Source organism: Ochotona curzoniae, unplaced genomic scaffold, assembly GCF_017591425.1.
Source record: "Ochotona curzoniae isolate NIBS_2020 unplaced genomic scaffold, NIBS_Ocur_1.0 scaffold_4505, whole genome shotgun sequence".
NCBI classification, from domain to species: domain Eukaryota; kingdom Metazoa; phylum Chordata; class Mammalia; order Lagomorpha; family Ochotonidae; genus Ochotona; species Ochotona curzoniae.
The window spans coordinates 5,887,202-5,899,343 of NW_024467118.1; the positions used below are offsets into that span (position 1 = coordinate 5,887,202).

The 12,142-nt window shown below is 45.5% G+C and overlaps 1 protein-coding gene and 1 pseudogene across 2 annotated transcripts in view; one reads left to right on the forward strand and one right to left on the reverse strand.

The window, feature by feature from the left end:
• RAB28 (RAB28, member RAS oncogene family) overlaps window positions 1-5,593 on the reverse strand; it is an 89,825-nt gene extending 84,232 nt beyond the window's left edge. For both annotated transcript variants that reach the window (XM_040966507.1, XM_040966508.1), the window contains exons 1-2: window positions 5,338-5,593; window positions 1,342-1,438 (exon numbers count right to left, since the gene is read on the reverse strand). In XM_040966507.1, the coding sequence (XP_040822441.1) occupies window positions 1,342-1,438; window positions 5,338-5,412 (172 nt within the window). In that variant the 5' untranslated portion in view covers window positions 5,413-5,593. The remainder of the gene's footprint in view (window positions 1-1,341; window positions 1,439-5,337) is intronic.
• On the forward strand, window positions 5,590-10,771 carry LOC121146755 (annotated as a pseudogene).
• Window positions 10,772-12,142: the final 1,371 nt, after the last annotated feature.

The window sequence follows — 12,142 nt, forward strand, 5'->3', positions numbered from 1 at the left end:
CAAAATTTGGTGCTTTTGCTATTAGCTTCAGGAAAACATAGCTAATAACTAAACACTATATTGAAGTTCTTTCTGTAACTACCATCTATAAAATAATTGTTGCAAAAGTTTTGAGCATATGTATGATGTGTTATTACATGAATTCTGCTAGTAACTGCTGCAAATATCCTGAATGTAACATTATCCTACCCATAGCAGAATAATAAAAGTGAAATTTTCAGTTTTGAATATGTTAAGAGAAAATACAAATGAAACAAAATGCATGTTTCTCACTAAACCTTTCTCTAAACCATAAACCAGTAATGCAGAGATTGGAATTCTCTTCAGGCAGTACCTTCTAACCTACAGTTTATTAACCAAATACAAACCATTTCAAAATACAGGTCTGTCGATAAGAGAATGAAGAACACCCCCCATAAGCACGAGTTTCCGTGTCAGATGATCACAGACTTTCACGCGGAACTAACAGGCTGTCCCAGAATTGACCAAACCACTTCCAACTGCATCCGTAATATTCCACTGAAGGAGTCTTACATGATACTTGCAACCGATTTATTCAAATGTGTTTCCACACAGAGGAAGGGACAGACGATTTTTAAAGTCAACCAAGATAAACTGCTTTTAACAAAATACTTTAAACATTAGTATAACTGCTAAAAGTGAATGGACAGAGTATTTTAAAGCCTCATTGTTCCAAAGGTGGCTTAAAACATAAGCTACTCTTTTTTTGTTATTATTTCCCCGTATTTCCCACAAAATGTGCTGCAACTGGCATCTAAATAGTTTCTTTGCATGGTGAACTGAAACATCTTGAATGCTCAAACTGTATTTTTACGAGTGCCTAGGGACCCTAAATGTTAGTGGTCTATTAAACGCCAGCAATTTCACGCTGCCCTGCATAGAACAGCATTCACATGTCGGAGCAGAGTTCCACGGCTACATTAGGTTTCTATTCCAACACTCAAACAAAACACCGAAGCAGGGGCTAACCAAAAGCATATTTTTTAAAATAATCCTTCCCAATCTTTTCATATTTAGCTAACGTTTGCTGGCAGATGGATAACATTTAATTTTTTTAACTCTTTGACTATTATAAGCAACTATTATTTACTCTCAAAAAATGTAAACTGGCCAGCAGCAGGAACGAAGCGGGCACATGCGCACTTTTTCTCACGCCCACGGACAACAGGCCTTCAGGGTGATCGCGGAGAAACGGTAACCTCCTTAAAATACACAGCGTCACTTGACAACAGCCTCGAAATGTAGGTGATGCATTTATGATTACGCCTCTTACGATACCATTGGTACAACCTTCAATATTAAGAATTTCTAGTCTCTTACCTGGCAATGTTATCCTTCTCAAAAAGAAATCCAATCCTATAGTTTGTTTGTACTGTTTCCCAAAAATTTCTTGAGCGAAACAAGTAGCTAAGGAGGTCTAAAAAATTATACAGAGAATATTAAAGTTAGTTCCCCTGTTTAAGAAATGCAAACACAAGATCACTACTAAATCCTGACTGATCTTAACATTTATACTCCATTTAATCCAACAAGTGATTTTAAGCAGTCCTCATCATTAACAAGCAGAGGCAGCGAGTCGCATCACCAGGTAAACTGCACTTGCCAGCAGCTTTTAGTGGAGACAGCGGACTAATCCTATCGTTAGATCTTTTTAAATCCTCTGATTATGAAGATACTTCTCGCTGGAAATTAGATCTTGAGAGCCATCAATGGAAAAAAGAAGTGACTAAAGATCTGAATCTTGCATCAGTCCAATGTAGATTTCAGAGAACTGACGTCTCGGTCGTAGGTAGCCAGGCCCTGCTCTAACACTGAGCAGTGTCCACTGGGCAGGAAAGCCTGCTGATAAAATGTCTGCTTTTGTTTTTCTAATAAGAAAAGCATCTTAAGCATCATATACTCTAAAAATGTTACATGAAGAGAATACTACAGAATTAATCTAATAATATATAAGCTTAAGTTTTTAAAAGGTATTTTTAAATTAGTATAAAACAGGCAAAATAAACATTCTTCACCTAAGAACTGTAAAAAAAGTCACAAGATTTAATAACCAGAACAGATATACATCTACTTTTTTGAACAAAAACTAAAAAGTTTTATTCAAAAACTCTGGAACTTTTAGAATACTACTTCTTATCCAAGTAAAAGAATAAATCATTCTGGCAAAAAATGTAAGTAACTCAGACATCTTGAACATTTTCAATGCACTATTCTTATTTGTAAACATCCCCCAAGATTAAAGAAAGACAGCTTCACTGAACTTTGTCTTCAGTAAAGACTTCTACTACAGTTAGAGGAAAACAGCTCATTTTTATTTGCAAAATCAGTATTAGCTGTCAACTATTAAAATAATGAAAAGATAAAATTTCCAAAATAGCTTATTATAGTTAATTATGATGTGAGCAGAGAAGTGCACAAGAAAACTTTGCCAAACTCCAACTTCCTTGAACAAGATGATTTAAGATTCATTTTCCACAACCGAGATCTTTCACACAAATGGCAGTTTGCACATGCTAACACCAAATGTAATGCCTGAATACTAGTGCCAGCAAGAGTTTCAGACAGTTGGTCAAACATTTATTGAGGAATAAATATGAAAGATGCACTACTAGACACTTGGGGAAAACTCGCTTCACCTATTATATCCACATTGAAGTAACAATATCAAAACTGAGAGATCAAAAGGGGAAACACTCCTTTCCTGAAAGGCGTTTGGTTTTCATTTAGCCTTAACGACGTCACTGAAGTCATTTAGCTTACATCACAAATTAAGAAAAGGCTCAAAGTTCCACACACACACACAATTCAAATATTTCCGAATGTTCAATACACTCATGGATAAATGAAACACCTGAAGACAAATTGGCACAAGTAACATCAGAATAATGTAATTTCAGGCAATTTTCTCTTTATGATTCTCAAATATTGAGAAAATTTAAGTTTCCTTTCTCGGACTTGAGACTTCCAGGTTCTGAAAGCCCTGCCTTCACTCTGCTGAGAAAGCAAGCTAGGATTTTCAACTGGAAGAGCGTATAAGTTGTCAAAAACGTAAGTCAGTGGGAACACACAAAGCAGTCAGACAGGTTTTTACATTGTATCACCTCCTGACATCTCCCTGCAAAAATTAAACAGAGAATCAATTTAATCCGTGGGAAGCACTTCCTCTGCAATTATCTAGACTTCATTCCCTCTCAGGTTCAGTTAATTCCTCACACATCATTGTATAAATAACCTTCCTAAAGATTTATGAAGCGCACAATCAGCTACCACATCTAAAACATTTTTATCTGATTATACGCTTTTTGCTTAGAGGCATGGTAACACTTTTAATCATAGTACCCTTAATAACATGAAAAAACACACCTAAAATATTTGCTTCAAAAATTTAAGAAAATATGTAATAAAAATCAATAGTATGATTCACAGATGAAATAGCAAGATGCTACTAGAGGGAGGAGCTAAATTGCTCTTGGAGAAACTATTAGCGGTTATCTCAACCTGCACACTGCTGCTTCTCTCAGTGTGTGAAGATGCCCAGAGAGACAGCAGGAAAAACTAACGCTAAAACAACTGAGCCAGCGTCAGCTCAGAATACAAACAGCGATGAGAGAGACTGAGTTCCTAACAGAAAAGGACAGCAGACAGCAAAGCAATGTTGGCAGCTGCCAATAATTAGCAGGCTGAACAGGAGGTGGGGAAAAAGCACAGCTAAGTTCCAGATACTCACATGGAAAGTTCCTGACAGAAAAAGCTGGGACGCTTCCGAAGAAGCGTATTTAATTAAGATGAAGTCAGAGTACCACAAAAACAGAACAAGTATTCTTTGCAATACAAAAAAAAAAAATTAGAATCGCAGAGATAAAAATCACGATTATTCAATACTAAATTAGCAACAAGGAGAAAAACATGCATGATCGTGTAGACAAAAGCCTGGATGCAAAATAATTCACAAAGCTCAACTAATGCATCTGCAGCAGATAAATACTGGGAGAAAAATGAACAATCGTGTAAAGAACTACAGAAACATGGGGGATAATGGGCAACTGTTGGGCTTTCTTAAACACATCAATGTGATATGAACCGTTACCATTTTTAAATTAGAAACAAGCCAGTTACCAAATGCCACAATCAGATTTAGGTGGTCCTCAAAAGACCCTAAGTGATGACTTAGGGTCATGACTTTCATTGAAGATATTAAATATCACGTAATAATCTGCTCTTCCAAAACGTTTTTTGTGCACAAAAACTCGGTGACCTCAAGTTCTCGCCTTGCAAGCACGTTCAAAAGCACGCGGCAGGGTAGGCTGTACCCAGGAGGCCAGAGGCTAACAGCATACTCCCACAGGAGTGGCAGCTTTCTCGGGAATTTGAAGCTGTAAGCACAGACACCAGCCCACGCGGGAACAGAAGACCGGCAGGGCTGGCGCCTCCGACCGAGCGACAGGTGTGCAGGCGCCCCAGGCCCCTGTGAGAGCCAGGGGAGGTCTTGGGCCATGGTCATGGCATTGCAGGCGTTGCACACGCATTCATCCATTCATCCCCCACGAGGAGAAGTTGGCAGCTCTGCCCCGCAACACCCAGCCCACTGCCTTCAACGCTGGCCTGCCAGGTGCTGTGTGTGTGCTGGGGAGGACGGGGACGGGGGTGGTCAGAGATGATGAACAGGTATGACACTAAATCAGCAACTCGGGTGTTCCTGAGTTCTAAAAGCTCTGTGTGTATTTCCACCCTGAATGTGTATTTTCACATTTCGCCCTTGGCGGTGACCCCTATCAATACTCATCTCCCAGATGACGCACAAATAGCTGAGCCATCTGCCCTCCGCTGACCCGCGCGCTAAGTGCCGGGAGCCCTCGGTGCTCGCCCGCAGGGAACCCGGTTGCAGAGCCCAGCTCGGGGATGCGTCCCGGGGCAACGGGGCCGCAGGAGGGCCGTCCGTCGCGGGAGAGGGAGGGGAGCAGCAAAGTGCAGGAGGAGGAGGTAGGATGCCCTGGCACTAGCCGGCAGGTCCCCCGAGGACAGGGGCTGGACGGCTCCCAGGAGGAGGCGAGGTCGCCATCCAGTCCAGAGGAAGCGAGGCCGCGATCCGGGCTGGACGCTGGGAACTGCCTTTTCCATTTCTTTTTTTTTTTTTTTTTTTAATTTTATTTTCTTTTCCGGGGTGTGAGGAGCTGGACAGCGCGCACTGGGGAGTCCGGCCTCAGGCCACCACCAGGCCCAGCGGCCCCGGGGCTCGCAGCACTCGGGGCCCCGCCGGGCGGGCGGCAGGGAGCAGGCTGCGGGGCGCCGGGCCCGCGGGCCCGCTCGAGGACTGACCTTCCCGGAGGTGCCGTCCCCCAGCACGACGAGTTTCAGTTGCCGGTCCTGGCTCTCCTCCTCAGAGTCGGACATGGCGTCCCAGGAACCAGGCCCGCCCCCTCCCCCCGTCCCCCGAGGTGCGACGAGGAAGGGAAGGAGGAGGCCCCCAGGGGCGGAGAAGGGGAGGTAAGGACAGCGCGGGGGCTGGACTCCCGGCCCGGCCGTCCAGGAAGCCGCCGGAGGGATCAGGGCAGTCACTCCCCGGGCGCCATGTTGCCCGCCTCCCCGCCCCTCGGCCCGGGCCACGCCCCCCGCGCGTCACGTCGGGCGCGCGCCCGCGTGCCCGCGCCAGCCGGCCGGGACGGCAGCTTCCCCCCGCCCCCCCGGCGGGCCGGACCATCCCGGGACAGAGGGGGAGACGGGGAGACGCGGGGGCGTCGGAGCGAGGACGACGAGACGCCCCCGCAGGGGCCCTTTGCTAAAAGGAAAAAGGAAGTGTGTCCTTCAAAATAAGTAGCTAAAAGGGAATCTAAGGAGCTCGGCGGCCTTTTCATTTCACGGTCCCTCGATTCCCCCGCTCCAGAAGCTCCCTGAGCCGATGGGTTGGTCCGAAAGGGTGGCCGGGCGACGTCAGGGTGACGTCAGGACGCGCGCCCGGTTGCCATGGAAGCCGAGAGTCGGTGGAGAGGCGGCCTGGACGCTCTCGGGGCTCGGTGGGCTCGGGACGCCCGGCCGCTCAGCCGTGTGGTCCGGCTCTGCGCCCTCGCCCCTCCAGCCTGTCCCCGCGCTGAGCGCCGGCTCCCGGGGCAGGAGCTGTGCCCCACGGCAGCACCCTCCAAGTGGGGGTCCCGAGGAGGTCAGTCCTGGGTGCTCGTGGCCCGTTTGCCTTGTCCACGTTCGTGTCCTCACCAGGGTACATTTTTCCGGGGGGATACAGGCGTTTGACAACGCCACAGCTTAGAGGGCGAGTGCTTGTTGCTGTTTCAAGCGTTTCTCAGTTTTAGCTTCGCTACATACATACTTACATACATAAACTGCATACAAATAAACTCAGAGCCCACGTAACTTTTGAAAAAAGGGATCCTGGAGCCAAAAACAACAACAAAAAAGCTTTGAGAACGACTGCTTTGGAGAATCTTATTCTCGGAGCGAAGACAGGTGACTGAAAAGTACAATGTGGTGAGAGAAACTCCACGGCGAAAATGCAGACCTGCTGTTTGTCCCTGCGCATCGTCTCCCTGGCATTAGCACCTCGCGGAAGTGGAGTGCTGCCTTTCACAGATGAAGCAGCTCAACTCTCCAAGCACTTAGCTGGGAGGTAGTAGGCCTGGAAACACTGGGAATTGGAACGGGATAAGAGTTCAGGGAGCAGTGCCCGTCACTGCAGCACTGCCGTTCTAAAAACAGACCCGCGGCTTCCTGGGTGGGCTGTGAAATAATCTGACGTGTAAATACATAGCACAGTGCCTGGCATGTCACCTCGACCAGCGTGATCATTGTCATTAGAGGGTCGTCCACCCGGGAAATGTTACTGCTTTCTAGCCACGTTTCCAGCTTGCTTTTTTATGCCTATTTATTTTTAAGTTACTTAGCAGACAAATAGATCACACACCTAGTGGTTCATTCCCCAGATGGCACGAGCTGAGTGGGCAAAGCCAAAAGCCCTGAACACTCCATCAGGGTCTCCCAAATGGCTGGCAGGGACCCAGCTTTCCAGGGTGCCCATCTGCAGAACACAGGAATCCAGACTGGGGCAGGGCTCGGCGCGGCATGAAGCTCCCTGAACAATGTCTCAACCTCTGTGCCAAACACCTGGCCCCAACTGCTTTCTTATGTGGAGCCTCCCTTTGCTCCCCTGTGCTTAAGGAACAAAGTCCCCAAATTGTTCCTCGTTCCCACCACCACTGACATCTTTCTGCATCACTGGATTTGTTCTGTAAAGACCTTTATAATGGTTAGTTTGAAGACAAATTTTATCCTTCTTGTCAATGAGAGGAGTTAATACCTTTTTGCTACTTTGATGCTGTGGCCCAGATGACCAGTGACACAAAAGATGATGTTCTTTGGAAAATATTTGGGGAAAAAATGTCCTCAATTAAAAGAGAAAAGGGAGTTGGGGGAGAGATGCCAAAGGTGGCCTTCCGTTGTTGTAACTGGGCAAGAAAAGGGTATTTCGAATTGCCAGGGTCAACTTCAGCCCATTTGTAGGTTTTTTCTTGTCGGGAGAAATGCTAAGCCACTTTACTGATATTATTCCTTTACTTGCAAACAAAAAGCATCCCAACTGAGTGTAACAACTTTGGCCAAATGCTAAATTTAGTTAAAATCACAGGGCTGACTTTGTGTGTGGTTTAAGATGAAGGGAAATCTAGAGGGGAAAGTGTCATTACCATCATCAGTTTCTGAGATGAGCACTATGACGGAAGCATTGATTCTTAATTTGCGTATAACCTTAGGACAATGTTACTATATAAAACATTTACCAAAAAACCTAGTTACATTATTTTAGTGACCCATCTGCGGCAAGTGTCTGTCTGAAAATCAGAATCTGGAGATTTTAGAGCCAGTTTTGTCAACTGCATGGAAAAATCTCTTCCTCTGTGTGGACAGTGTCGGCCTTGAGTGCGCCCAGTGCGGAACTCTGACTCTGTGAAGAGGAACAGAGCTGATCAAGAGGAGCGTCTGGGAGATCTCAGTCACAGTGCCGATAACGCAGTCACTAACTCAAGCAATGGCTTCCAGTCGCCTTCAAAATAATGACCCCAAAGTTCAGAGAAGAAAGAAAACCATTTCAAGAAATTAAAATCTTTCCCAGCATTCCTATGTGGCGGTCCTATAACTGCATTTGAATGATTCGAATAACCCACATTCGAGTTGAAACTTTCACGGACTGTGTAAGGACATATGTATCTGTCAGGATGATCAACAGGGCCAGCACTGTGACACAGCGGGTCGTGATGTTGCCTTTAAGGCTAGCATCCCTGCTTCCCACTAGTTCCCTGCTAATGCACCTGGGAGGGCAGCAGAAGAGAACCCTGGCCCTGGACCCTTCCCACCCACAGGGGAGACCGACAGGCAGCCTAGGCACATGCCTGGCCCAGGATAGCCCATCGCAGCCATTTGGGGAGCAAAGCAGCCCAGGAAGATTGGCACATCACTTGCTCTAACTCTGCCTTTCGTAGACATATTTTTTTTTAAATCTAGTGATAATAAGTCCAAGTTTGTCACTATACATTACAGCTAGTGGTTTTAGTCATGTCTTCTCGAGTAAAGCAAGAGCTCTCCATTCTAAGGAAAGACATTGACACTGATTCATTAACATGCACACAGGTGTTTCTAGTTTGGAAGCATTACAAATAATGCTTGCTAGAACTCTCCACCACTCCTCTCAAGGAAACGTCTTTACAAATAGCACTGCCGAGCCTGGTGTGACAGCTTGGTGACTGAAGTCTTCGCCTTGCATGCACCAGGATCCCTTGTGGGTACCCCTTTGTATACCGGCTGTTCAACTTCCAGCTCCCTCTTTATGGCCTGGGAAAGGAGCAGAGGATGGTCCAAAGCACTTTAGGACCCTTCACCCATGTGGGATACCCAGAAGAAGCTCCTGGCTCTTGGCTTGGGATCAGCTCAGCTCTAATCATTGTAGCCACTTAAGGGATTGAATCAGTGTATGGAAGATCTTTCTGTCACTCCTCTCTATGAATCTGCCTTTCCAATAAAAGTAAATAAAATCTTTTCATTAATAACACTGACCTCTCAAAAAAAATCTTTCATATGCAATGTGTAGCCTTCAGATGGGTGAGCCGGCAGTCACCTGTTCCCCTTTAAACATCTTCCTGCTCTGATTTTACTACTAGTGTCTCACTATTACATGTAGTGGCCCTGACTGAAATCTCAGTTGTTCACATATTATTTTGTTCAACATTATGAAAAATGACATTTCTGCCCAAATATGTTAAGCTCACTTTTGGCCAAAACCTCCCGAATGATGCTAAGCTTCCCCATGAAGAAGAGCCAGGCAAAGCAGAGAGGAAACCAGCATTGAAGGGACCACTGGTAGACAAAATATTTCTAAAATATACTTTTTATGATCACAAATACAGCACACAATCCCTAAGATGTCAACTCAAAATAAATAGGTGTATTTCATGAGGAAACATTAGAGTATTATTGAAATAAACACCTGGAGAGACATCTAGGAAATGAAAAGTTGCACCTTGTCTTTGACTAGGAAAAGGATGCAAATATGTCAGTTTTATCAGATAACTTAGAGATAATGCAAATCTGACAAGATTTTTTATAGGATTTGAAATGGTACATATGAGAAGCAAAGATCCAAGAATAACCAAAGTATTCTTGAATAAGGTTAAGGAATTAATACTACCAAATGTCAAGAACTATGCCAAGATAACACGTAAGGCCGGTACTGTATGGGTACTGGTTCGAGTCCCAATTGCTCTACTTCCGAACCAGCTTTTTACTGACAGCCTGGGAGAGCACTGGGCCCCTGCACCCCATGGGAGACGTGAAAGAAGCTCCTGGCTCCCAGCTCCGGAGATAACTAGCTCTGACCAGTGTGACCATTTGGGGAGTAAACCAGAAGATTGAAGATACTTCCCCCTGTGTGTCTCTCTTTATAACTCTGGATTTCACAGTAAAATTAGTAAATTTTTGAGAGAAAAAACACGACACAGTATTGATACAGAGATGGACATATTGGCCACTGTAACAACATAGAAAACCAAAAACTAACCTTTTCCATAGGTGGAATTTTGACACATGATGATGTGTATAGTAAGAGTGATAACTGAAAACTATGTGGAGAAAAGAAATGAAATTAGAATTCTGCTATTGGTTTTTGACTCAGAGGAGGCCACAGTGCAACTTTCTTCAGTTGTCCCAAATCTAGGTTCACCTGACAGCAGGAGCCTCCACCATGTACCCAAGTTCAACCCCAATGAGATTAAAGTCGTGTGCCTGCAGTGCACCGGCGGCGAGGTAGGTGCCACGTCCTCCTGGCCCCCCAGATTGGCCCCCTGGGTCTGTCTCCAAAGAAGGGGGGAGGTCACATTGCCAGTGTCACAGGGGACTGGAAGGGCCTGTGGATCACGGTGAAACTGACTATCCAGAACTGACAGGCACAGGTCAAGGTGTTGCCGTCGGCCTCTGCCCTGATCATCAAGGCCCTCAAGGAGCTGCCCAGGGACCGCAAGAAGCAGAAGAACATCAAACACAGTGGGAACATCACATTTGATGAAACTGTCAACATTGCCCGGCAGATGCGCCACCAATCCTTAGCCAGAGAACTTTCTGGAGCCATCAAAGAGATTCTGGGGACTGCCCAGTCAGTGGGCTGCAACGTGGGTGGCTGCCACCCTCACAACACCAACAGTAGTGCAGTGGAATGCCCAGCTAGCTAAGAAGAGAAAATATTTTAATGAAAGATCATCTGACAAACAAAAAAAAAAAAAGAAAAAGAAATCAGAATTCTATATTTCATCATAAACAACATTCATTCCAGTTGAATTAATCACTTAAAACTAGGAAAACAAGTATTTTAAAGAGACACTTCCCTGATTTTGGTATAGACACAAAGGTTCAGCATAAACGAGAATATCAAGAAGATTACACTAAAATGATTCCATTGAAAGATTGCATAAAGTTAGGAAACAATCCCTTAGGAGACATAGCCATCAGCTAGGAGATGCACATGCAACAGCCAACACTGAACCAGCTGTGGCAGCACAGTGGGTGAGGCCAAGAGATGCAGCACTGGCACCATGTGTGCATTGTGGAGTGCTGATCTTTCTCCCTGATAATGCACTTGAGAAAGCAGTGACAGATGGCCCAAGTCCGTGGGGCCCAGCACCCATGCAGGAGCCTGCAAAGAAGCTCCTGGCTTCAGCCTAGCCCGGTCCCACCCACTGCAGCCATTTGGAAAGTGAAGCAGCAGATGGAAGATCTCTCTCTCCTTTTCAACTTCTCTCTCTCTGTGTCATGGTCCTACCCGCTCTCTCATCTTCCACCACCTCTATTGCTCTGCCTTTCAAGATAAAAAGATGTTTTAAAAAGATTCAGGCAGATTTACAGGCAAAAGGAGAGGCAAAGAAAAAGATCTTCCATCCACTGTGTCACTCCCCAAATGGCTGCAACAACCAGAGCTGAGCTGATTCCAAGTCAGGAGCCAGGAGTTTCTTCCAGGTCTACCGTGTGAATGCGGAATCCTAGGACTTTGGGCCATCTTCCACTGCTTTCCCAGGCCGTAAGCAAGGAGCTGGAAGGGAAGTGGAGTACCTTGGACGTGAAGTGGCACTGTACAGAATCACAGCACTTGGGAGCGGAGGATTAACCGATAGCATAATCATACTGGGCCCAATAAGCAGGTTTAAAAGAAAAAAGATTTACTTATTTTACTTGAAAATTGGAGTTAGAATGGGAGGGAGAGAAAAAGAGAGATTTTCAATCTACTGATTTACTCCCCAAATGGCTCCAATCTGCCAAAGCTGAGCCCATCCTAAGGCAGGAGCCAAAAGTGGTGGGCTTTTTTGGGGAGGGGGGAGGGTTTCTCCCACATGGGTGCAGAGGCCCAAAGCCTTGGACCATCCTGCACAACTTTCCCAAGCCAGAAAACAGGAAGCTGGATCAGAAATGGAACGTTTGGGACACAAATTGGCATCCATATGAGATGCCAGCACCACAGTTAGAGAATTCGCTTGCTATACCACCATGCCAGCCACAATAAATACATATTTAAAAGAAAAGAAAAATTCTAATTCTGTTTATCAAAATACACCTATGAATAACAATGAACACCTCAGAATGG